General features: G+C 36.2%; 1 protein-coding gene across 2 annotated transcripts in view; it reads left to right on the top strand.

Annotated features, from left to right (window-relative positions):
- The window catches only part of LOC150084528 (dual specificity tyrosine-phosphorylation-regulated kinase 1B-like), a 378,795-nt gene that overhangs the window by 176,214 nt on the left and 174,853 nt on the right, over positions 1-27,728 (top strand). For both annotated transcript variants that reach the window (XM_090376473.1, XM_090376472.1), the window contains one exon: positions 20,710-20,898. In XM_090376473.1, coding sequence (XP_090232599.1) covers positions 20,710-20,898 — 189 coding nt within the window. The remainder of the gene's footprint in view (positions 1-20,709; positions 20,899-27,728) is intronic.

Below are 27,728 nucleotides of genomic sequence, written 5' to 3'. Positions count from 1 at the left end.
ATGGGCTTGGCACACCCAGGGTCCTGAGCTGGATATCATTATCCTTCTCTTTCTTGGTGATTCCCTTCTACTTCTCTCTCTCTCTCTCTCTCTCTCTCTCTCTCTCTCTCTCTCTCTCTCTCTCTCTCTCTCTCTCTCTCAGGGTAACTCAGGAATTTTTTTTGGCTTGTGCAGCATAAGCTTCCTTGCACCATATGGCTATTAATAATAATAATTAGTTTTTAAGAAATTCACATTATTAAAAACAAATGCAATTGTTGATGGGCATGTCAGAATGCTTTCTAATATTTCTAGATTGTAAAATGTGCCCAGTCTTAAAGAATTCCAAACTGAAGTGCTGGATTTTATGGAGTTTGCTGTATATAAAATTTTGAAGTATGCAATGCACTCTCACGGACAGCTGAAATGACACTAGTGAGAGAGTCTAACCTGGTGGCATGTGGGCTTTGTATAACTTTGAACTTTCATGTGCACAGTGCTGTACAAAGCATCAAATAAATAAATGTGTAACTTAAAATGCATGTTGTAAGATTTTGCACTGTAGCTGGATGTGCTGTAATTGGATAGATTCCATCAGCCTCCTAGGTATCTTATTTATTTTAACTTCCAGCAATTTTTCTTCTATCTCTTAGCTGTCACAAAATCATGTAGCTTGCAGTTATAACTTGGTATACTTCTGGTATTCCCACCCCTTAAAATTCCTTCGATACATGAATGTAGATGCAAAATATTTTTTTCAGTTTGTCAGCAACTTGAAGGTCATCATATCTAATAGGCCAATGTGGTTCACACCTTTCTTATAGTGTTAACATAAGTAAGAATTCTTTGCTGATTTTTTTTTTTTTTTTTTTTCATTCTTAGCTAAAAGTTTCATATAATGTCTTAGCTTTCCTGATCCCCTTAGTGACTTGATTCAGACTAGTTTTTACCTCCTGTAAGTTTTTGCCTCCAGCCTGATAATTTGTAAAATTCCATGCATTTTCCTTCTTTACCAATAGTGTCTCATCAATTCATCTGACAGCCATTTAAATCTAAATCTTCAGCAGTATCAATTAGTTAGTATAAAAGGCTTAATAACTTCTCTGATTTAGTTTGTTGGTCCCATTGAAAGAAATTTAAAAAGTGTCTGAGACTACTGTAGTCACCTTTATGAAAGCAAAATCGCTTCCCTTTACAGACAGTAGTTATGTCTTTAAGTCGTAATGTTCAGTATGCTGCCAGATGTGATCCCCTGGCATACTGAACATTATGCTGATTATCTTAGATCCTGTGGGCTTCTTAACCAAGGGCATAACTTTTCCTGCCTCCCATCCTTCTGTACACAATGTTCTTACCATATTATTCCAACTCTGCCTCCTCTATTTCTGAGTGGTTCCATGTTTTTGATAGCCTTATGTCTGCCTTTGATGGCTTAACTAATAGCTAATGATGCCTTTGATGACTTAACTAACAATTCATATTCATCAAATTTATTTATTATATGCCTAACATTAGTGTACAAGCAAGTTTATATGCACCTATTTTTGCTCTTGGTAACTCTAACACATCCCATATATTTGCCTGTCCCATGTGGATCCCCAGTAGGCCTGTTAATCTCTTCCACCTTGCTTTACCATCTGCTGCATATTCCAATAGAAGCAGTGCAAGAATCAGATTTGCCTCTAATTGTAGCAACTATTTAAGCTATTAGACTGTGTATCCACCCAAGAATTGTTTTTATGAATGACGTTAGTACATACTATTTATAAGTATTAACACTTCCTCTTCTCCTCTCCTATCATTGCAATGACTGTTCTTCTTGTTACAATTTAAAGCCCCACCTAGGAATACTTACTCATCAGCAGTACCCCAGTTATTTTTTAGGGAAGGATGATAATGCTGTTAATCTGTCCTTCCAGTGTTAATATGTGCATATTAACACTGGAAGGACAGATTGTAATAGTTGTTCTTTAATCCCTTGGCATAATTTCTGCTCAGTTTAAGCTTTTGAATGTGCTTATTAATTTTCACCATAAAACACTGGAATTTATGATTCATCACAGTGTCAAAATGCCAAATTGAGATCTAAACAGAAATTTTTCGACATAATTATCGACAATCATGTAAGTTATGTACCATCATTTTTATAAGCTTAGTATCTCTAATTCTCCTTCACTGCCATATAAGCTTCTAGCTTAACTTGTTTGCAAGTATGTGCAAGTAAATATATACATTTTTCAAGGTCGTTCCAAAGTACATTACAAATCTTCCAGTAAGTCTGCCACATCTTATATATTTCTATATAACTGTAGACAGTTTATAATGGGGTAGCATGAATGTAGAATTTAAAATCATAAGAAGAGATGGTGCATGTTATCCATTGTTGTCATATTTTGGCCTACAAAATCCAGATTCAGATCTGTTGATTGATGAAACCAAATCAGGAGATACATAAATAGATCTAAAACAGCATTTCCCAAACTAGGGTCCGCGAAATGTTCAGAAGGGGGGTATCAAGTAATATGTGTTTATATATATATGCGCAGGGGTCTGCAAACTTTTTTTGATTTTTGAAGGAGTCCATAGATCACAGTAGATCACTTTGGAGTGAGCTGTTGATCTATAAGATAAGAAATAACAAGTTTCTTATTTTTATATTTTTTCCCCTTCTTTCCTTGTGATGTGACAGTTTTTTTTAGAATTAAAAAACAACTCTGATTTGATTTTTTTAAAAATAATTTCACTTTAATGTTGGACAACTAAGCCAAAATAAGGACATGTTATATGTGCACTAAAATTTTTAAAAGCCTTTGTTACAAAGTTTTCATTTTTACGAACTTTCAAAAAAAAAAAAAAAACTATCTTCAGGACCCTCAGTAGGTACAGTCTCATTTGTGAGAAGTTAAATGGCAGAGAAGAGGAAGTAGCACAATTTGGTTAGCATAATATTAGAATTAGAAGTATCACAGCAGGGAAGAAGATTAATACAAGGGAGCTGACTGAGCAATAATTATAAACTAATTTATTCTATTCTGTAAGTTATGGTGAAAAATATATCTGGTAGTAACAAGAACTAATTTGTAAGAAAGCTTAATTGGCTAGTAAACATTATCTACATGTGTATATGAACATATGTTACTGCAAAAGCCTGAAATCTAGGCTTTAGTTAATCTAGGATTTACCAGTTTGCATTAGTTAAAGTTCAAAATATTAACACTTTTCACTTTATCTTCGACTTTTAATGCTCTGATACTGCAAATTTGTTTTAATAAAAGGATTATGAATGTGATGTTTAAAAACTAACAATTCAAAATAAGCAGTTATTTTTTTTAGAAAAGTTGTCTTCACATATCTTAATGTATTATAGAAACAAAAACCATAAACAGATATTTAATACTATATTTGTTATATACAGCAGGCCCTCGTTATAACGTGGTTCGCTTTACAATGATTCGCTATAACACTGTTCTTATATTATAACCCAAACTATCTGACTATAACGCTGTCACAAATCACTATAATGCTCTTTTACAGATTGCATTTTTGGCATATTTAATGAAATCGTTTCATTTGACGGAGTCGATATCTTGAAAATGAATAGCAAAACAGCATTAAAACTTTTCCCATGCTCAGTGAAATTTTCTCCCACGCCAATTTAATTGCACTATGGTGACTTGTTACATAGTTCCGAGATCAACATTTTAAAAAATAATCAAGTATATTGCTTGTAATATTTGCGTTATATGCATTTATCCGAAGTCTTGTCATCACTCAGTACAGTATTAGACATTGTGCGTAGCGGACAGTTTACTCGAACATTGTATCATATTAATGCAACCAATGCAGTTACATTTTCGAAGAGTTAATAATGACGGATAAGAATGGAAAAGCAACAACATCTGGACGCAGTGTGAAGACTACAAATGCAAGAAAAAGACTGAATTTGAAAATTAAATTAGACGTTTTGAAGCGAATCGATTCCGGTCAACAACAAGCGGATGTGTGCCGTATTGATAAAGGTATATCGGCTTATTGTCATCATTTGCAGATGATACAAAGGTTGTCAGGGTTGTTAATGATAGTAATGGCAGTGTGCTACTGCAACGGGATATTAGAAAAAGTCCTTGAATGGGTTGAGCATGCTTGATTCTGATGGGATTCTTCCTCTTGCTCAGATTACGAACCTGAGGTGGCATAAATTCAAATTAAGGAAGACAGTTATAGAAGAGATGTGCAGAAATTTGCCTTTAGCCAGCTGGTAGTTGATTGCGGGAACAAACTTCCATCTGTTGTTGAAGTTGATAGCTTAAGTAAATTCAAGGAGGAACTGGACAAACGTTTAGAGGTAATTGATGTACGAAACAGGTTTTCTCAAGTAATAGTAGTAGTAGAGGCATGTGATGCAAGAAAGCATCACATGCCTCTACTACTGCTATAGTGAATGTGTTACCAGAACCATATTGTGGGAATAGCAGACATTCCTCCTATGCTCTTGTTTAAAAATTGGAAAAGAGATAACACTTGTAAACATGTAAAATATACAAAAATGAAAACACCCAACCTTGACTAATTTTATGCTGGTGAACACGAAAATCACATTAAAATTTTTCGAATTACAGGTGGGATATCATATTAGCGAGTTAGTCTACATTATCAACTATGGCTCTCGGCAAAACACATGGCAATACCGCAGTTCAGCACCACCACACTCTTATCACATGATCTGCTACTCTTCCCTCGCTGTGCATCACATGATAAGTAGTTGTTGCCTCTAATGCATGTTCAACACTTTTACAGTAATCCTTGAATATGGCTAGGTACTTGGTGATTTGTTCTCTGTGAGATTCCTACTTTTTGTGCAGTATTTGTGTCATGTAAGATTAATATGTCCCGTAATTGTGTGAATAGTCCAGGTGAGTTCTATTACGTATGTGAAGAAGTCACATAGCTTCAAGAAAGCATCCTGTAACTCAAGCCATAAAAAAGGTCTACTTGTACTTTGGGTGTAAAGTAGGCAACCAGGACAAAAACTTTTCTCCACACATGTTCTGCACTCCCTGTTCATTAAAACCCAATGCATGGGTGAATCGAAAGGGCTTTTTTGCCCATGATGTGGAGAGGGGCCAACAAATCATGTCACAGACTGTTACTTCTGTATGGTGTCTCCTATTAGAAAAGGGATGAAAATGAAGAAAAAGTGGACAGAGACGTATTCAAATATACCATCTGCAATTTGTTCCGTGCCTCAAGGTGAAGTACTACCTGTTCCTGAACCACTTGACTATTTTTCTTTATACTCTGGTGAAGATGAAGATGCTGATGAACAGTAACTTGATATACAGGTGACCCTCGCTTAACACTGTTAATTCGTTCCGGAAAAACAGAGCGCTAAGTGAATCCACGCTAAGCGAGCGCTGCATTCCCATAAGGTAACATATGTATTTGTGAATTGAAATCGGTGCCATAGGATATTTTCTAATCAATAATAAACGGTAGTGAAAAGATGCACAAATGTCGGTCAAAATACTTAATATTCAAATATTTGTACATATAAAATATTCTGCATTACATACGTATATAATTATGTGGTAACTACTTACGTATCAAAATTAAACTTAAAATTCTAATTAAAATCACGAATTTAATTGATCTAAATTGATTTAATTTAATTGATGAATTTAATCATGAAAAATGTGTCGATTTTGGGTTGAACTTTGGCTCTCTTCCAAATAAACTAAAAGGGGTATTAATTTTAAATCCCCCGCAGCATTACCACCCAACAATAAAGTCAACCGATCCTTCACCGCTTTGAAACCTGGCATGTTTTTTTCTTCTTTCAATATGAAACTTCTTTTATGCATTCATTTCCACAAAAGTCCTGCTTCATCTATGTTAAAAACTCGTTGAGAAGTATAACACATAATACCCTTCTTCAATAATTTTAACAAGTTCTTTTTTAAAAGTTTCGGCTCATGATCTGCACTTGCGGCTTCTCCCTGCATTTGAAATCTATTCAACCAACCTTACTAGTTTTAAATGGTTCCACATTTTTTTTTTTTTTTAGGTGAGTTTTCTTCAGATCATCAGATCATCATATTGGCTCTCTCTCTCTCTCTCTCTCTAAATAATATTTAACTTAACTGAATTCTGCATCGGATATTATCTTCAATAAAATTAGTTAAAGTCTTTCCATTTCAATCCTAATAGCCGGCCTAGCCCTAGTTGCTTGCAGTGGAACAGCTATCTTTCCCGCTGCTAAAATTAATTCTTTATTTTTTTATAATTGTTCTTACAGTTAAACTTGCAAGTCCTAAATTATGGCACATATCCGCTTGTTGTTAACCGGAATCGATTCGCTTCACAACGTCTAATTTAATTTTAAAATTCAGTCTTTTTCTTATATTTATAGTCTTCATCTTGCGCCCAGACATTAGTTACTTTTTCATTCTTATCGGCCATTATTAACTCTTCGAAAATATAACTGCATTGGTTGCATTAATTACAATACAATGTTCATGTAAACCGTCCGTTACGCACGATGTCTAATACTGTACTGAGTGGTGATGACTTCGGATAAATGCATATAACGCAAATATTACAAGCAATATACTTGATAATTTTTTAAAATGTTGATCTTGCAACTATGTAACAAGTCACTGTACTGCAATTAAATTAGTGTGCGAGAAAATTTCACCGAGCGTGGGAAAATTTCTCAAGTCGGCGTGGGAAACGTTTTAATGCTGTTTTGCTATTCATTTTCAAGCTATCGACTCCATCAAATGAAATGATTTTGTTAAATATGCCAAAAATGCAATCTGTAAAAGAGCGTTATAGTCAGATACGGGTTAAAATATAAGAACAGCGTTATACCGAATCAGCTTAAAGCGAACCGCGTTATAACGGGGGCCTGCTGTACATGAAAAAGTACAGCAGCCATCTACGTCAGTGGATTCACCATTTTGTCCAAACCTTTATCCTTCTGAATCACATAAGATCACAGAAAGTGAGTGTAATATCCTTATCAGGGATCTTCATCCCTAATACTTTTGGCCTCGAGGCTACAACAGTGGAATCTTCTAGTTCATTCTGTGAAAGTGACAACATTTTGAGTACAAAATGTTGTCATGTTGTTGTCTATGATAAATTCTATCCAACAGAATGTGAACCCCCCCTTTTTTTGTAAAGATGTTGATGGTCTAATGGCAGCAATGAACATGACGCACATTTCAGAAGAATGGCAACTATTTATAGATGCTTCTAAAGTTAGCTTTAAGGCTGTGTTATTACACAATAGAAATACAGGAACTCCCTGACTTATGTAACACTCAACTTACGCAAATTCGACTTTAGTTTTTGCTGGAAATTTTCAGTTGCATTGCACATGGAATATCATTCATACAATTTTTCTCAACCAATTAGCGTCTTTGTTATTGTTCAACACAACATTCCCACGTGTTACAGTACTTCAAACAGTTTTGGCACAGTAATAAGAAGGCCTGGGTTACAAGATATGTCTTCAATGAATGGGTGCTTGAAGTTTTCTGTCCTTCAATGAAGAGTTATCTTGCGAAAAATAACCTTCCTGTGAAGGCACTGCTCTTGCTGGCTAATGCGCCAGGCCATGATCCCGACCTCGTTCAATTTCGATGCACAATTTTACTTTGTTCAAGTCAAATTTTTGCCATTCAACACCACTCCTCTGCTTCAACCAATGGACCAGTAATTGATTGCAAACTTCAAGAAAATCTATACCAAGAAAATGTTCGCAAGTTGCTTTGTGGCAACATCTGTTGAAAAAATGCTGTCACCATCAAAGATTTTTGGAGGTCAACATCCTAGACGGTGTGAGGCTAATCGTAAGTTCTTGGAATGGTGCTTCCACCAGATGCTTAAATTCAGCCTGGAAAAACATCTGCCCTTTAATCATCCATACCTTTGACTGATTTGAAGAGGATGGTGCTTTGACAAATGATATTGTCACTTTTGGTAAATGAGTGGGAAGGTTGACGAAGAGGGTGTGGAGGACCTTATTGATGCTCATGGGCGTGAGCTAATGAAGACAGAAGAGCTACAAGAGTTGGAGAAAATTACAAAGAATGGCACTGGAGAGGGCGAGGAAGAAGAGGACACCAAAAAGAGTGTCAATTGAAAAGTTGATTGTCATTTCTTGTTGTGAGCATTTAAAAGAAGTGGTAAAAAAACACCCCAACATTGAAAAACACTAAACTCGTGATGTGCAAAATGGAAGACAAAGTCATTTCTTACTTCAGGAGGCTACAAAAAAGTCGTAAAAAAAAGTGCACTTTGGACAGTTTTGGACAAAACACAGAAGACTGAAAAGACACATGCCATCTGATCTAATCCCACCACAACTATGTCACCATTGATTTCTTCGGCGCCGACCGGGCTACCCGGGTGGGTAAAGTGCCTGCCTGGCAACCCAAAGGTTGCGGGTTCGAATCCTGCCTCGGGCTTGGATCAGAGTATTGCAAAAACCTTGGGAGGTGCATTATGGCCACAGAAGCCGATGCGCCAACAACTAACTAAAAAAAAAAAAAAAAAAATTTCTTCAGCCCTGCACTTGACTAAGTTAAATACTAATTTATTGTTTGGTTTTTATTTTAAGATGTTTTATAACTATTTATTAAATAATCTTTATAAAACACTCATTTTTAATGTAAAAATCAAGAATAACGTAAGAAATACCTATTTTATGTGTTTTGGGGTTGCCTGCCAAGAGTTTTGAATGAATTACAAGAAATCGATGTATTATTGATTTCCACTTAATATTTTCAACATACAGTGAGTTTTGTGGAACAAATTACCATTGGATGTTGGGGCCCCCACTGTAATTACTAAGCCGTTTATCTCTCTAAAAAAGGCCGACCGGGCTAGCCGGGTGGGTAAAGTGCCTGCCTGGCAACCCACAGGTCGCGGGTTCGATTCCCGCCTCAGGCTTGGATCAAAGTACTGCAAAAACCTTGGGAGGTGCATTATGGCCGCAAAAAAAAAAAAAAAAAAAATCTCTCTAAAAGGTCATATTTATAATGGAAATTGCACTACACTTTCATCGTTATCATATTGTGGTATTTTTCTAAAGCAGGTTTCTGGAGGTCATGACCAAAAAACAAAAACAATTTGCACTTCCCGGTTTATTTGGCTTTTCTCTTAGCAAAATCTGTTATAAACAGGCAGTAAACTCGATTTCATTGCATTTGCGATAATCCCAATAACTGGAATTCTGTGGGTTTTTACGTTACGGTATTATGGTGAAATGAGTTCCCCTTCACTGAAATCTTCAATCATATAAAAAACAAATTTTCAGAGACTTCTCTTCATTCCTATTTATGTATTACAATGATGAAGGGAAAGGGACCCACGGAAAGTGCAAGTGCTGGCAGTGCCATTCATTCCATTGATTAATCATCCATTGATTAAGTATCGAGGGCGGTCCGTTAAGCATAATTCTATTACTTTGCATTTGGGCATCTATCTTGATGACACCTTAAGTTTTCTGCCTCATGTAATGTACATAAAAGAAAAATCTAAATCAATTCTAGCAAGATTGGGATTAGTAACCAGAAAGGAGTGGGGTCTGAGAGGTCACTCTCTGACTATATTACAATTGTCTTTTTGTCTGTTATTACCTATGGTGCCAGTGCTTGGGGTTATAGAGCCTGTAACAACTGTTTAGTCTGCTGTGACTAAACAGTTGTTACAGGCCCAGCGTGCTGCCCTCATGATGACCTCTAGAGCATGTAGGACTACATTTACCATGGCCTTACAGGTTCTGTTGGGAAAACTACCAGTACATTACGAGATCCAATATAGATACATGAATTATCATCTAAAAAAAGCACACCCTATTTCCTTGGAAGATATGCAGTTTGATTTGAGTATTTCTTTGGCTTCTGAAAGGAAAAGACTGCATTCCATCTACATTGAAAAATGGCAAAGTGATTGGAATACCTCAGATCTTGGTAGTGTAACATTTGAATTTTTACCTTTAGCTAGAGAGTTCAAGGAGAAAATTTTTAGAGTTTTCTCCAGGATTGCACAGCACATTCCTGCTGTTGGGGTCATGGCAGTATTAATAGTAAACTGTTTAAATTGTTACTGTCTCCTACTGCATTTTGTCTGTGTGGGGCTGAAGGGAACATGGATCTTATCTTACTTGATTGTCAGTACTATTTGGACAACAGACAAGAACTTCAACTTATTACAGGACTCTTCGCTAGCAAAAATAAATCCATACTTGTTCAATCTCTGGTTGCATTTAATGCTCTTAATACATTTGCTTCACGTGTCTTCAAAAGGAGAGATGAATTTCAATCACTTAACTCAAGATAGTGTTGTTTTTGTCTCTTTGTACCTCAGAGCTGGTGTACTGAAAAGTTACTTCTAACTACGACTTCTCACAGTGACTACTTCGATTAGATGGTAACAATGTTTTATTACATATTAGAACTACTTTCGAATTTCTACTGCCTCTGAAGATCCTTCTATTTGATCCTTGGGAAAACTACTCCATTAGATTTTCATTTTGGATTTGTATTGCCTGGTGAACTGTTGAAACCACCTTGGACTTGCTTTTGATTGTACATAGTGCGTATATTTGTTAATTCTGAATCTTGCCCTATTACTGGAGTGTGATGTGGGAAATTTGGTCCATGATCTTTGGACTCTCTCTTTTTTTTTTTTTTTTTTTCCCACTACCCCGAGTGTAGTACCACACCGTTGGTACATCACTCTCGTGTTACTGCTACCCATATGCAGTTCTTTGCATTCATCAATGTTAAACTTCAATTGCCATTTCTCAGCCCATGTGCCTAACTTTTCTAGATCCTGTTTCTGTAACATACTGTCATTAACCGCCCTGCTAACCTTTGTATCATCTGCAAATTTGGACATAAAGCCTGATATGCTTTCAGCAGTATCACTATTAAATATAGAAAACAACAATGGGCTCAACACCGAACCCTGGGCAATTCCACTATTTACATTAGTCCACGAAGAGCAGTGTCCCTTGAATACTTCTCTGTCTTCTCCCACTAGACTATCCCTTTATCCATAGCAGCAACTTGATCATAATGCCGCACCGCTTCAGTTTGTATAGCAGTCTTTTATGTGCAACAGTATCAAAAGATTTTCTGAGATTCAACTGTGTAATAATAAAATAAACAAAATAATTTTTTGCATACAGCTCCCTTGTGACCACATCATGGTAACCAATTAAATTGGACAAACAAGATTTCCCTTTAACAAACCAGTGCTGTGTTTTTAATAAAATCACTGGTAAAAGAAGTAATGATACTGCATTACTTCTTTTACCAGTGACTCTCTTATTTTCCCTGAAACAGAAGTTAAACAGGTCTGTAATTACTCCTGTCACCCTTTGATCCCCCTTTCTGAATTGGAGATACTCTCACATCTCCAGTCTGCGGAGACCTCCTCTGAATCCTATAATGCTGTCATAATTATGGCTCAAGGTTTGCTTACTTTCTTTGCTTCCTCTCTTAATATAATATAACTGGATAGATCCCATTCATCCCTGGTGCGTTTGTTATGTTTAACTTCCACAATGTTTCTTCCATTTTCCTCTCAGTTATTTCAAAATCATTTAGACCCCTATTAGAGCTTGATAAACTTCCATTATCTTTTTCCCTAAAGAATTCTTCATGAGTGAATATTGATACAAAATACCCATTCATTCATACTCATTAGAGCCCATTGTTGTTTTATTTATTTTTTATTTTTTTGAAAATTTGTTAGCCTATTGTTGAAATGCTCATTTATTTTACAAATTAAATCCTGAATTCAATTATCGAGTATCCAGCGCCGGAATTACAGTGGGGCGAATGCAGCCCCATCCCCAGCATTTTAATGGCGCAATCGACCAGTTATGTGTTTTAAAATTGCTTCATTTTTAATTTAATTACATTTCTCTGTTTACGAATTTATTTATAGCCAATTTTTTAAATTCCTCTTGGTTTAAAATAGTTTACGTAGAATGATTACGAGAGACTTAAGTTTGTACACATTGTTCCCACCTCTGGCCTTTAGGCAGTTAGAAAGTGCGAATTAAGGGTTAAAGGGATTACTGCGACATAATGTTAGTGATGCCCATAAAACCTATCCCACCTACCGAGAATTCCTGCTAGTCAGTATGCTTTTCGTAGCTAGTCAGTAGATTAGAGCATATCCCCGACCCAGATAATAGTCTCTGTCAGCAACCTGAGTAGGATGATAACAGTTGAACCATCAGTATCAAGAGGATCAATTTGATTCATCCCCTTCCTTCTAGAGTTTACATAAGTAAAGAAGTCTGCTGTTTTTCTTTGCATCCTCTGCCAAAGATTTCTCGTAATCTGCCTTTGCTTGCCTGATCTTTTTGTGACTTGATTGCAGATTGGTTTAAATCTACCATTGGATTCAATGTTGCCCAGTTATTTATATGCATCCTATGCATTTTTCTTCTCTGCCACGTGTATAAGTAGTTCATCTGATATCCATTTAAGCTTATACCTTGAACGCTTCCCATTTAGAATTTGTTGATGGTGACATTATCGGTTGGTCTCACTCTATAGCATTTAAAAACTGTCTTAGACCACTGTAGTAATCTTTACGAAAGCAAAAACCCCTCCCTTTACCCTTGACGGTAATTACACCTTTAATTAAATCCCAAATCACATTAAATTCCAGTACACTGTGATCACTTCCATTTAGTGGTTCTATTATCTGCACATTCTTAATGCATGAATAATCACTGCTGATAAATGGATCAAGAATATCTTGCTAGTCTGTGATTAAAACCCACAAGTTCTCAATATCTGGAAAGTTAAAATCCTCCATCATAAAACATTCTGATTTACTGCACCACTCTGTGTCTCTGTACAGCTTTTCGTTGTACAGTCAGTTCTGCTATAACATGTATTTTCGCAACACAAATTTGCTCCAATACGACTGATATATTATAGAACAAGCATGATGCATTTTTCGCGTTGGCTCTTGCATGATTTTGTCTGTGAGTAACACCAGGTGAATGAAAACCTAGCACCAAGCTGAATAGTGACCTGTGCAGCCATATACACAAGTTTTTGAAGCTTAAAAAATGTCAAATGTGTGAGACCTACATTTTCCATGTATTGGTCGGAGACACACTGTTGCCATTTGCTGTATTCATAAGATAATAAGGTGATATTGTAGGCAGACTCACATTTTCAGGAGCTCACATTTTTCTGTTTGAACAGAAATTTTGTGAGGCGGGATAGCATGAGCAGAGGAGCACATTTCTGGAGGTCAATACCATAAAACAATTTGCTGTTCCTGGTTTATTGGGCTTTTCCGTTAGTGGAATCTAATTATAAATGAGTAGTAAACTATCTTACTGCAGTTGCTTAACCAAAGCTGGAATTGTGTGGGTTTTTATGTTATTACGGTCAATTGTGTTTCCCCTTCCAGGAAATCTTCTCTTCATTCCTATTTTTTAAGTTTCACTTGTGTAAGTTTTTGTGCATCCTGTGTTTGTCATCATTGATTGCTTATCTTTTTTACTGTTTTAAATTTTACAATCCAAAAGATAAGAAAATGTCAGTGAAGAAATATCAATCAAGCAAAACATATCTTGTCAAGGTAAAGTGCTATATTTACTGTAATATTTATTTATTTATTTATTAGAAATTTAAGATATTTAAACCTGTGTTACCAATTTTATTGGGTTTCTAACTTTTTTTACTGTTTTACTTACCAGACTGAACTTTTTTGTTTTTTTCGAATTCTCTGCCCCATCCCTGTTTTTTCCCGTAGGCCCTGTTGTTTTTAATATGCTAAATACCATAACCCGGAGTTTTTAGGAATACATATACCGTGTTATAGCAGAACTGACTGTACTTGTCAGTCATTATGCGTAAAACGCATTCCTACCCTCATTTTTGTTTTCCTAGTGGTTGTGTTACACTAAACTGATTCAACATTGCTCTGGCCACCCATGTCGACATGCACTGCCTTAGATGTTATGTGCTTCTTAACTAAGAGCATAGCCTTCCCTCCCTGCCCTGCAACCAGCACTTTAAATTCATCAAATTTATTTACTATACTCCTAACATTGGTATACATGCAAGTATAAATGCACCTGTTCTCACTCTTAGTACCTTAAAACTGCCCATATATTTACTTTTCATGATGACTTCTGGCAGTGCTTGAAACCCCCAGCATCTTGCTTTCAAGGTTGTTGCTCATTCCAGTAGAAGCAGTTTAAGAATCACTTTCGTCTCTGCGTGAGGCTATTGTTATTCTGTGAAACCCCGAAGCTAGCATTTTTCCAACCCACCTAACACTGCCTTGATAGCATCAGAAATATTTTTGCAATCTTTCTGTTTAAGTGTATCCCATCTCGGTATAAGCAGTCTGCTGTTAACAAGCTCAGATCACACTGAGAAAAATTCTGCCCCAGGATTCTAGCACAATATCTCCAGGGCCGAATTGATTGATAAGGCTCTCATCATATACTCCTTCCTATCATGTCTGGGCAGAATTGCAGACACTTTCAAATTTAACTCTAACTTACAACTCTTTTTCAACATTGCTCTGTACTCAATGATGAGTTATAGTGGGCTCATTAAAGCCCATTGTTGTTTTATTTATTTTTTATTTTTTTGAAAATTTGTGAGCCTATTGTTGAAATGCTCATTTATTTTACAAATTAAATCCTGAATTCAATTATTGAGTATCCAGCACCAGAATTACAGTGGGACGAATGCAGCCCCATCCCCAGCATTTTAATGGCGCAATCGACCAGTTATGTGTTTTAAAATTGCTTCATTTTTAATTTAATTACATTTCTCTGTTTACGAATTTCTTTATAGCCAATTTTTTAAATTCCTCTTGGTTTAAAATAGTTTACGTAGAATGATTACGAGAGACTTAAGTTTGTACACATTGTTCCCACCTCTGGCCTTTAGGCAGTAGAAAGTGCGAATCAAGGGTTAAAGGGATTACTGCAACATAATGTTAGTAATGCCCATAAAACCTATCCCACCTACCAAGAATTCCTGCTAGTCGGTATGCTTTTCGTAGCTAGTCAGTAGATTAGAGCATATCCCCGACCCAGATAATAGTCTCTGGTCAACCTGTGTTGTGGTTCCCCTTTACCCCGTAAAGGGGAACCACAACATAGGTTGACCAGAAACTATTATCTGTGTCGGGAATACGCTCTAATCCCTGGTCAACACAGGTTGACCAGAGACTGTTATCTGTTATGGTTGTGGTTCCCCTTTACTCTGTAAAGGGGAACCACAACCATGCCTTTCAGTAAACTCCTCCTCCTGTCTTAAGTTTACATGGGCACAGTAGATGAACATCCAATTGATTCCAACAGTTTGGAAAGTATTCAAAGAACTAGTGACAGTAGTGACATCAAAGGGGTGGGGGACAACTAAAATATTAAATAAGCTTTCCGAAGATGAAATGTTGTCAGATTTTGAAACCGTGTCAAGGCCTTCACTGTTAAGAAAATTTTCCAAAATATAATGGCATACAGGCAATAATAAAAAAATAAAAATAAATAAAAAAAAAAAAAAACCAGTGCAATTTAAGGATTATTGCTAAAGAACTTGATGTGGAAATTATAAAGGCCTGTCATGTGTTTGGGCTATGATGAGCAACTTGTAACTTGCAGGCAGAAGTTGCACTTTGGAGGAATTATCCCACTTTGTGCAAACATTTTGAATCAGAAGTTAAATTCAAGATTATTAAACCAATGTTTAAATCTGGACAATTTAAAATTTCTTAACGATTTAGCAGTAATGATCGACATCCTGCAGGAGCACTCTTACCTTTCAGAAGCTTTACAAAGTTGCAGCATCACTATAGTAAAAGCAGATAAATTATTACTCAAACTATCAATGCTATTGGTAATTTGAAAAATTCTGTAGGAAATTATGAAGCTAAAATTAAGAGCATGTTAAAGTCGAGAGAATTTGAAGCAGTCAAAATCAAAAGTAAGAACACATTTAAAATTATCCTATGACAAGTTATTAAATTGCATTGTTTTATCCTTAAAGCCCAGGTTCCCAACCTGTAGATCGTGACCCCCAAGGGGTTCGCAAAGTATTTTCTCGGGGGTTGGCATGGTTATTTTTAGTTGCAATTACTTTTATAGGAAATTTCACCACAAAGGTTTTCAACACTTATTTATTTCAATATGGCATATGATTACACTGCAATATTCTACTAGGTTCTTGGTTGTAACACTGGTTCATCTGACATCCGTTTAGGCCTAAACCTTGAACAGTACTTCTTAGTTGGTATGAAAAGCCTAGTAGTTTCCAAGATTAATTCCTTGGATGCTTCCCATTTATGCTGTTGGTAACACATCAGTTGGTCCCACTGTATAGAATTTATAAAACCTCTGGGACCACTGTAGTCACTTTACGAAAGCAAAAACCCTTCCCTTTATCCCAGATGGTAGTTATACCTTTGAGTAAATCCCACATCAGTATACTGTGATCACTGTCACCCAGTGGTTCCTTTATCTGCAGATTATTAATGCATGAATAATCACTGCTGATAATCAGAACAACAGTTTTACTCACTCTGCTTGCCTCTCAAGCTGCTGTAGAAAACAATCGTCCAACAAATCCACAAAAGTGTTGCTAGTGTGTGAGTGACCAATCCACAAGTTCAAGTCTATATCTGGGAAGTTAAAATCTCCCATTATAAGACAATCTGGTTTACTGGCCCACTCTATTTCTTTGTACAGTTGAGTCTATGACACATGAGTCTATAACACACTCAATACTTTCAACTTGGTTTTTCCAGTGCTTATGTCACACCAAATTGACTCAACACTGTACTGTTCACCCATGTCAGCTGGATGCACTTCCTTAGATTTTGTGTTTCTTAACTAACAGTATTACCCCTCTTCTCCTCCTATCCTGTCTATCTTTTCTGTACACATTGTACTCCCCAAATTTGAATTCTGCACTGCTTATCTCTGTGTGACATTACCTCTCTGTTATCCCAGCACCAGTCTTTGATGTTTTCACCAGCACTTCAAATTCATAAAATTTATTTACTACAGGAACTCCCTGACTTACATAATACTCGACTTACAGAAATTCGACTTTACGTAAGTTTTTGCCGACCAGTGCCAACTTAAAAAAAAATCGTGGAAACGTATTTTACATCTCGTAAGAATAAATGGAGGTATCGCGAAAATATTGTAATGTGAACCCAATAACACTTTTTTTTTTTTTTTTTTAATTCGTTCCAAGTGGTTGGGAGTCAAATTTTGTTATAGTACTAAGCTATTTATCTCTCTAGAAGGTCATATTTATAATGGAAATTGCACTACCCTTTCTTTGTTATCAGGTTCCTGTTATAAGATTCAATTTTGAACGCTTTTGTGATATTTTCTATAGCAGATTTCTGGAGGTCATGACTATAAAATGATAAAAACAATTTGCACTTTCTAGTTTATTGGGGTTTTATGTTAGTGCATCTAATTATAAACAGGTAGTAAACTAGATCTTATTGCATTTGTGATAATACTGATAACTGCAGTTGTGTGGGTTTTTACGCTATTATGGTGAAATGTGTTCCCCTTCACTGAAATTTTCAACAAAAAAAAAAATAAATTTTTCAGAAACTTCTCTTCGTATTATAATGATGAAGGGAAAGCGACCAACGAAAAGTGCAAGTAGTAGTAGTGCCTGGAAACAACAAAATTGATTTAGAAATGAAGATGAAAATGATTAAGAAGTATGAAGCAGGACAAAATTTGTCATGACTTCAAAAGATAGAACCTCATGCATTTAAGGGTATCAATAAAGCCACCCTACCCTATCCATTCATTTCCTCACTCGAACCAGAGAGCATGGATAACAATATCTCTCTTTGAGGATTGGTTTAAATGCTGCTTCATTCCCGAGGTTGAAAAATATTGTAAAGACAACGACGTTCCTTTCAAGATTTTGCTTCTATTGGATAATGCTCCTGGACATCCTATGCATCTAGATGATTTCAATTCGAATGTGAGAGTCATATTTCTACCGCCAAACATGACTTCACTCATCCAACCTATGGATCAGGGTGTTATTTCGATTTTAAAAGCATACTACTTACTCACAACATTTGCTCAGGCATTGTCTGCAATGGACAATGAGAAAAATTTTATGTTAAGAGACTTTTGGAAATCTTACAATATTTACCACGCAATCTTAAACATTAATAAGGCCTGAGCGAAAATTACTAAAAGTTGTATAATGGCGCATGGAAGAAAATATGCCCACAGCATGTAAAAGGCTTCGAAGGATTTGAAAAAGACGAATCATATGAAGAGGTTACAGATAAGATTCTAAAGATTGCAATGTTACTTCAGTTGAAGGTTGATGCCAAAGATGTGGAGGAGTTAATAGAGGAAGAAGAGAAGGAATTATCTAATGAAGACCTTATTGACTTGGAGGCAGCAATAGTGATAGAAGAAAATGCTGATGAAGCTCAAGATGAACCAAATGAGGAGCCGAGATGCTTCACCTCCAGAGAGATGGCAATGGCATTTTGTGAAATTGCATCGGCAATGGCGAGGTTTCAGAAGATGGATCCTGACAGCGAACAATTCTTAAAAGTTAACAGAGGGGTGTATGATAGGATTGCTTGCTACAAAGAAATCTACGATGAAAAGAAAAAAGCCAACGTCCAGTCATCCATTGATATGTTCTATTGTAAGGTTGAGAGGCTGAACCCTTCTAAATCTTCACTGCCCTCAACCTCCGCAGCGGCGTACTTATCAGCTGAACACGTTGATTCTGGCAACAATGCTTGAGGGGTAAAACTTACTGATGTTATGCTTTTTTTTTTTTTTTTTGATAATTTTGATTTTTTTTAAATTGCATGCTTTTGTAATTTTTCCTGTGCATGAGATAAAAAATTGAATAAATACAATAAATAATTCTATTCACATGTTCGTTGAACATTTCTTTTTTGATTCAATCAATTCAGCAAGCACAGTTGCGAGTGCTGCACAAGCATGGTGGAAATTCCGACTTAAGTAGTGTTCTGCGGAACGCAATCCTTACGTAAGTTGGGGAGTTCCTGTATGCTCCTAGCATTGGTGTACATGCAAATATACATGCACCTGTTCTTACTGTTAGTTACCCCAACACAACCATGTATTTACTTGTTCTATAATAACTCACAGCAGTTCTTGAAATTCCCAGTACCTTGCTTTCCAGGCTTCTGTTCATTCCAATAGAAGCAATTCAAGAATCACTTTCGCCTCTGCCTGTGGCTACTGTTAATCTATTAGTCCGTGAACCCCCCCCCCCTCGATCTAGCAGTTTTCACACCCATCTGACAGTGCCTCAATAGCATCAGCAAATATTCTTGCACCCTTTCTATTTAAGTTTATCCAATCTTTGTAGAAACAATCTCTTCTGTTAAAAAGCCACACTGAGAAAAATTCTACCCCATGAGCATTGCACAATCTCTCGTGGTATGAATTCATTGACATAGCTCTCATCATATGCTCCCTCCTATTGTGACTGGGCAGAATTGCAGGACACTTTCAAATTTAACTTTAACTCATTTCTTCAACATTGACCTGTACTTGTTATTTAAGTCTGCAAATCTCCTACTCTTAATGTCATTATTGCTAACGTGTAAGACGATATGAGCCTTTCTACTCTTAAAAGATATCTGCTCTACAATGTTATCAACTTTTGCCCCTGGCAGGTATACCACGGTCTGATTCCATCCTTTTTGCCCAGTATATTTCCCAATAGAGTCTCCGACAATAACTAGCTCCTGTGGGAATAGTGCATTCTGCCCTGAAGGTTGCTGCTGTGTTGTTTGATGCACAACTTAACTCTGGGTTGTGTTGAGTTGGCAGCTGAGAGCTTTATTTTCTCACCATTTCAATTCTTTTGAGGGTATCTACCCTACTCTCAAACTCTTATAGATGCCCATCAGAACGCTTAGTTTGTGCCTAATTTCTTGACACTACACCTAGAGCACACAAAGACATCCTCCTTGGCTAGATCATGTCATGTTCCATCAAGGTCCACAAACATTTCATAAGTGGACACTTGTAACTATAACTATAAGACTAGGTATTAAGTACAATATAAAATAACAATATAATATAAAATATAAAACAATTATGTAAATAAAAAGGCAAACACTTATCGTTTTTTCGGAGCCTGCAACTCACAGCTGCAATTTTTAAAGAGAGTCAGCGCCCTCTGCTGCTAAGCAAGTAATCATCAGTTGATGATCAGCCATTTTTGAAGTTGGAAAATCTGTGTGGAATGTTATTGTACAACTCACTAATATTCCAGAGCCCTTCTCCCCCAAATTTTAATGCAAGATTTAATAAATACATGTCACTTCTTTAGAATTGGACCTTTTAAACTGCAGCATATGGCATCCTTGTACTGATGCACGAACAGGTGACTAAATGCAGATTGGCAAAATGGAATTGCACATGAAATATATCAGTATACAGTAAGTAAGTAGTATTGTCAGTTTCATTCATGGCTTTTAGTTTTTCATAGAAGTTAAATATATTTGTCTCCAGTTTTTATAGGCTCTACTAGAAAAGTTGAATAGCTGGGGAGGTCATTTACCTAAAAGTAGGAAACAGGTTTTATATTTACTTAATAACAGTTTTGAGGGGGGAAAAATGTGAGAACTTGTTTTTAACCCTACCCCCTTTCCCTCAAATCTCATTAGGTATACTATGCTAAAAAGAAACGGAGAGCACAGCAAACTCAAGGGGAGGACTCAAATTACAAGAAAGAAAGGAAGCTATATAACGATGGTTATGATGATGAAAACCATGATTACATCATTAGAACAGGAGAGAAGTTCCTAGATCGCTATGAAATTGATTCTCTAATTGGGAAAGGCTCTTTTGGTCAGGTGAGTAATTTAAAATGAATTTTATCTAAGTTGTCTGTTTTAATAACTCTTCATTTTTAGTTATTTACTGATATTTTATTTTTTAATAAGTTTTATTACAGGTATTTGTGGGTTGGATTCCATAATATATAGTGTATATTTAAAAAAAAGTTTCTGGCCTATCACATTTTGTTATTTTAAAATAAACATATTTGATTAATGTAATACAGTTAAGGAAACATTCAATGGAAAATATAGATGAAGGAGAGTTGTATAGTATAAATGGGGGGAAGGAAGAAAGTTATGTGTCATATTTGCAGATAATATTGCATTGGTAGAAGACTGAGTAAGGTTAGCAGAAATTGTTAATAAGCTAATAAGAAAAAGTTGTGATGAGTTTAAATACTAAGAAGACAAGGGTTAGGGTGGGAGAAAAAGGTGTAAGATAAATATTGAGAGCAAATAGAACAGGTCGTTGTGGGTATTTTTGGAAGCCTAATGGCAGAAGAAGCAAACAGCAGCAGAGAAATAAGAATAGCAATGGATAAAAAAAAAGCTTAACTCCTTGGCTTGGATGCTGCATTCATGGGGAAATAATACAGAAAAGAACTTTGCCTCTTTGAAAAATTAACATGACACCATATTATGGTACACAGGCCACAGTGAAATTGCTGAGCATGGATCATCATAGATCATTACAGAAGATTCAGTAAGGCTAACTTTTCTGCAATGATCTCTGTAAGGTCAGCAGTTAGTTAGCTGGCCAGGTGGTGCCAGCTAACTGTCAACCACCTTTTCTGTGAATGTATTAGGACCAAGTTCTAAGATGAAAGTGGTGTGAGAAATTTCATATTAGGGCGGTATTTAGTATTTGTATATAGTCAATCAGTAGCTATTTTATAGAAGAGTAACACCCAGAGGGGAGGAAAATTCAGATGCAGGAGAAGCAATATTTTTGATGCGATATGTCACAGGAGGTTTGAATTCGACGTAACTTCCAGTAGAGGTCTTGTTTCGAAATATGGATGTCAGCAAGCCCAAACTTTTTTAAAAAAAAAAACAAAAAAAAACTCTGTAAATTTGCACAAACAATTTTATTAAATAGTCAACTGAAGTTCATATACTAAATTTTATTCCCCCAAACTTTAACCCTTTTGCTTGGAAAATTGCATATTTTTTGTATGAAACTACTTATGGATGATATGAAATCAAAAGTAATGTAAAGATTATTGAATAGGTTTATAGGGTGTTTCGAAAACTATAAGAGAAGTTTGTTCAATTCTGAATGGTTATGGAGTTATGACTGTTTGAAAAAAAAAAAAAAGGGCTGTATAGTTTTCAGTGGTTGAAAATTAATAAGAGAATAAACAAGATTAAGCAGATACCTTTTTTATTTTATTTTTTTAACACATGGGATGCTTCTGTGCAGACACTACTGTGGGGAACTGGAACAAGTAGGTACTGCTTTTTAGTAAATGGATTTAATCTGTAAAGAATCACCACTCCAAGTAATGCCGGCAGTCCGCATCACTTGGTGTGACACCCTTAAGACATCCTTAGTGTGTGTCTACTGATAAAATTTTGCTTAAAGTGTTTTCCTATAAAATATTACCCTAAAGGATTGTTTTAATGGATCTACAGCATGGGATATCAGGACTGAAAAAGAACAGGGAGGGATGGATGGATGGTCTATTTCAGTATCAGATGATATATTTTAAAGAACTGATTCAATGTCATCAGCTTCAAGATACCGTCCATCCCTGTTCTTTTTCAGTCCTGATATCCCATGCTGTAGATCCATTATAACAACCTTTTAGGGTAATATTTTATAGGAAAACACTTTACACAAAATTTTATCAGTAGACACACTAAGGACGATGTTTTGTTTTTCACAAACTAAAGGATTAAAATTCAGCGATCATAATCTTCAAAAAATTTTATTATTTCTTCTTGTGGTTGAAGTTATTTGATCTAAACTAGATCAAATAACTTCAACATAAGAAGCAAAGAATATATGAAACTATGAACCAAGTATATAGCATTTATAGTGATCTATAAATGGTATGATCGATGCTAAGTAAAATCCCAGTCGTAATGCAATAGCCCATGGTTCAATCAGTGTGTCAATATTGCTCAGTTGTTCATTTCATGTGCCTTTCCTCATACAGTGATCATTTATTGACCTCAATTCAGTGGATACCTATTTGTGTTAAGGCACAAAAATTGCACTTTGTGTTGATGCAATTTTGTACTCTAGCAGCAAACATGTTAATATGAATATCCCAAACAAAAAGATGTTAGAAACTATAGTATTTAATACAGTACATGAGTTGAATTTTGATGAGACAGAAGATACTTGTAGGTACTTGCCACAAGCACATTACAAATATTGCTTCCTCTGCATCTAAAAAACTTGGTTTTCTCTTTTACTCTTGGCATTACTTTTCTTCCAAACAGCTCTTCACTCTGTACAAATCGCAAATCCGCCTTACCATGGAATATTGTTCCCACATCTGGGGTGGCGCCCCAAAACCTCTCTCAGGCTTCTTGATTCCATTCAGAAGAGGGCAGTTAGGTTAATTAATGATTCATCTCTAACAGAGTCTCTCAACCTGCTTTCTCATAGACGTACTGTTTCTGCTGCATGCCTCTTCTACAGATACTTCCATCGGCACTGTTCTTCTGAATTGGCGTCTATAATTCCCTCTCTCTCTTTCAAAACAGTCCGAACATGAGCCACCACCAACTAACATCCATTTACTGTCCAACTTCAAATTCATAGAACCAACTTTTCATCTTCCTCATTTATTCATTCAACTGCCATTTTCTGGAACAACCTTCCTGCATACATATTTCCTGAAAATTAGTCTAGAGAAGTTCAAGTCTAATGTCAACAAATATCTCCTTTCGTCTTCTCAACCTCCAACCCAAGCACACTACTAAGTACTATAGGTTCTAATACCTTTCGTTTGGGGTTTTGATTAAAAAAAAAAAAAAGACAACATTAGGTTTCAATTTCTGTAGTCCATAATTTTTGGAAAATACATGTTTTTGGTTTTGGTTTTTTTTTTTTTTTTAGGAGCATTAGCAACTATGGCCATATTGCTTCGGGGATATGCAGTGGTCATTCCCTGACCTTTCTGCATCCTCCGTATTTGGTGGGCAAGGGCTTGAACCCCCCGTCTAATCAAGAAGCATGTGCTATGCACTGCTGCTCCTGCCCACCCGGCTACGGAGGCGCCTCGGAAGATACATGTGAAGGAAGGCCGTTTTAAAGAACTTAAGTAGAAAGGATAAATGAGGAAAAGCAAAAATTAATTCTGTGAGTTTGGAGAGTTGGACAGTGAATGGATGTTGACTGGTTGAGTGAGGCACATGTTTTTGAAGAGTGCTGGAATTACAGATGCCAATTCAGAAGAACAGCGTCAATGAAAGTATCTATAGAAAAGGCATGTAGCAGAAACTGAATGTCACTGAGACAGAGAGGAAAGGGTTTCTAAGGGATTTCTTATTAATTAAACCTTAATGTCCTCTTTTTAATAGTGTCTGGGAGCTTCAGAAATGTTTTGAAGGCACAACCCTTATGTGAGGACAATATTCCATGTTAGGATGAATTTGATATTTGTTTGACATTTCAATAGCTGTTTAGAAGAAAAGTAACACTAAGAGCAAAAAGGAAAGTTCCCCCCCCCCCCCCACCTTTTATTAATACATTATGGTACCTGAGGCTTATCATAGCCATTCTTCTAGGTGTGATAGGTTGGGGCTTGCTTCCTACTTGGGAGTCTAAAATGCTGATGGAACTGATATTCAGGCCTTCATTTACAACAAGTAAAATGGGCGAAATTTCAGCCAAGTCTGGTCATTCTGTGTCAACAAAAACTTCTGCTTGCACATTCATGTTGATAGGACTATTAGTAAACCAGGTGTATTTCTAGTCCCTCCATGTGCTAGAGTGCTGCATATACTGTACCATTACTGGAGGTATTCACCCAGGTGTGAATCTGTGTAATCAGGGGTCAAGGTGTGGCATCCATATCACATAGGAATACTGCTTATCTGTCATTAGGCAATACTAGGTGGTAGTGACTCTGACTACCATATTGTTTATTAGAGGCTTGAAGTGGTGAAATCCATGTTTAGTCTACAGAGCAAAGCTGTGGCATTCCCCATCTCTTCCATTGTAGTATCAGTGCTGTTTTATGAATTTCTGATATTCCTTAAATTTTGAAGGTTCAGCTCAAAAATGGTGTTCACAGGCTAGCCACTAGATAATCCACTGGAGTTACCCATTGGTAACTCCCCGAGGCATCTGGTTCAGATAGCATATAATCTTGCTGCCTCTACTCTGCTAGCTGGTAACTAGATAGCATTTGAGAATTGTGTATGGGGGGAGGTATCGGCAAGTTGCTGGGTATTTGTGCTGTATGCGTACACCATAACCAAATCCTCCTCCCCATCCCTCTCCATAAGTTCTCTACCCCTTTTTTATTTAAGGATGCCAGACCTGAATGAAATATTCCAAACAAGGTTTTAGAATGTTTCGTTCAGGTCTGGAGGTTTTTCTAAAGTTTTCCTTGCATTGTAACTAGTCAGCCATTCCTGGCTGACTAGTTACACTCAAGGAAATCTTCACATCTGCTTGCTTTAGCTGTATGGTGCAAGGAAGAGCTAGTCCATTAATGCATGATCCAAAAAAAAATCTACTATTAATAATTAATTAATAATAAATAATAATCTTTTATCTTCCTTTTTGCAATTGCCCCAGCAGGCAGCCTCCCTAAATGGCAATTAGCTTAGCCTGAAAATTGGAGAATTTCCCATCCAGATTAGTGTTTTTGCCTGGTGTTGATAAAGTAGAAAAGCAGCTCCAGCTCCAGCCCCTGCCTCCATCTTTTATCCATTATTGAAAATGTTGTTATCATATTCTTCATTACCTGTTGTAACAATGAGTCTCTTAGCGTGATAGTAGCATAGTAAATAAATTTGATGAATTTGAAGTACTGGTCAAGTCATCAAATGCAGACATTGTGGAGTTATCAGAGAAATGCCATCACTCAGATATCAGTTTAGACTTTAAATATGGGGGTACAATTTGTACATGTGTGTGTGTGTGTGTACTGCGTCGGGGTGGCCCCTAGGCATATGCCCATCTCCACCTGAAACTCCTGTTTTTAATAGTAATACTGTTAAATGGGCCTGACATGAAAGAGGTGAAGAATGAAGATCGGGGATGAGGATATATATATATATACACACATACATATTTTTTAAACCTAGTTAAATTAATTTAATTTAATTTATTGGATTTAATTGAGCTTTAATTTAATAATTTTATTTAATTTAGAACAGGACAGTAAATTAAAGTTAGTATTTTAAAGATTGTTTGCATGTTCTTGTTTATACTCCTGCACGACCACCAGGCAGTGGAGTTTACAATAAATCAATCAATACAAATGTTAATTGTATTTAGCAATCACAGGCTTTAACCCCAGTCCACTCAAAGAGCGTGTGCTAGTGCACTCGTGCTCCTGACCACTTGGCTATGCGTTGGGTGTTGTGTGTGTCAGGCCACTTAGCCACCAGGGAGCAGCCAACACCTGGTGCCCGTCCCTGGCACGGGGAGCCAGGCCTGTGAACCATAATGTCTAATAATGGGGGATTTTTAACTTTCTAGCTATTCACTGGACCCTATGGGTTGGTCACTCACACAATAGCAAGACCTTTGTGGATTTATAGGATGTTTGTTCTACACCAGTATGCTAGAGAGGCAACAAGAGAAAGCAGTACTATTGATTTGATTATGAGCAGTGACTCTTCATTCATTAAGAACCTGCAGATAAAAGACCCACTAGGTGGCAGTGATCACAGTGTATTGATGTGGGACTTACTTAAAAATGTAACTACTGTCGTGGGTAAAGAGAGAGGCTTTTGCAAATGTAACTACTGTGGTCCCAGCCAATATTCCCTCTAATTTTTCCTATAGCTGCACGGTGCAGAAATGCACCTGAGTAAAAAAAATTCAGACAAGATTAAATATGTGCAGTATTGTTACAAATTGTTTTAATTATAAGTAGGGACATACATAATAATAAAAAAAATGTTAACATTAAATTTACACTTTACAGTGTTTATTTTTCTTGGAATTTTTCTCTTCTGTTCTTTGTAGAAGTCCATACTTTGTAGACTTCTACATTTACTGTTGGACCATTAGCTAAATGCAGTTTGATTCTCATAAGGTCACTTAAATGATCTTCATGTATTGCATTTCGATTTTTTGTTTTAATTGAATTCATGGTGCTAAATCCTCGCTCGCAGTCTCCACTTGATGCTTGAAATGTTCCCATAATATCAAAGAGAATGGATATGTTACAAAACTAAATTTGTAAGTACGAAATTTAAAGTGTCACTGAAAGTTTTAAATGTTCTAGTTTTAGTTTTTTCGGCAATTATAAATTTTAATTCTGAATATTCTTCTGATAGTTTAGAAATAACATCACTTTTTCGTTATTTGTAATAAATCGTGAATATTTTTTTGCAAGGTGTATCACATTTAGTTTCCCAAAGTCAAAATTATTGTTTTCATTTGTGATAGCGTTAATATCAAATACTTTCCAGTCATTTAATTCATCATCGGGAAATCTGTTATCTAAGTTATCACATACACGTTTGATAAAGTGAATCATAGCTGCAGTATCAACGTCACTTTGAATTTTTGATAATACTTCTTTCACATTTTCACTGCAGAAAATATTTTTACCAAGATATCAGCTTCTTAATTTGCTTATTCTAGCTTTAACATATTGATGTCCACCAATAATGTTTAAACAACATTTTTGTAGATATTTGCA

The sequence above is a fragment of the Mastigoproctus giganteus genome, chromosome 6, assembly GCF_048544385.1.
Source record: "Mastigoproctus giganteus isolate SK-2022 chromosome 6, ASM4854438v1, whole genome shotgun sequence".
Lineage (NCBI taxonomy): Eukaryota > Metazoa > Arthropoda > Arachnida > Uropygi > Thelyphonidae > Mastigoproctus > Mastigoproctus giganteus.
Note: the sequence above shows the minus strand (reverse complement) of the source record. Positions and strands in the feature narration are given on the sequence as shown.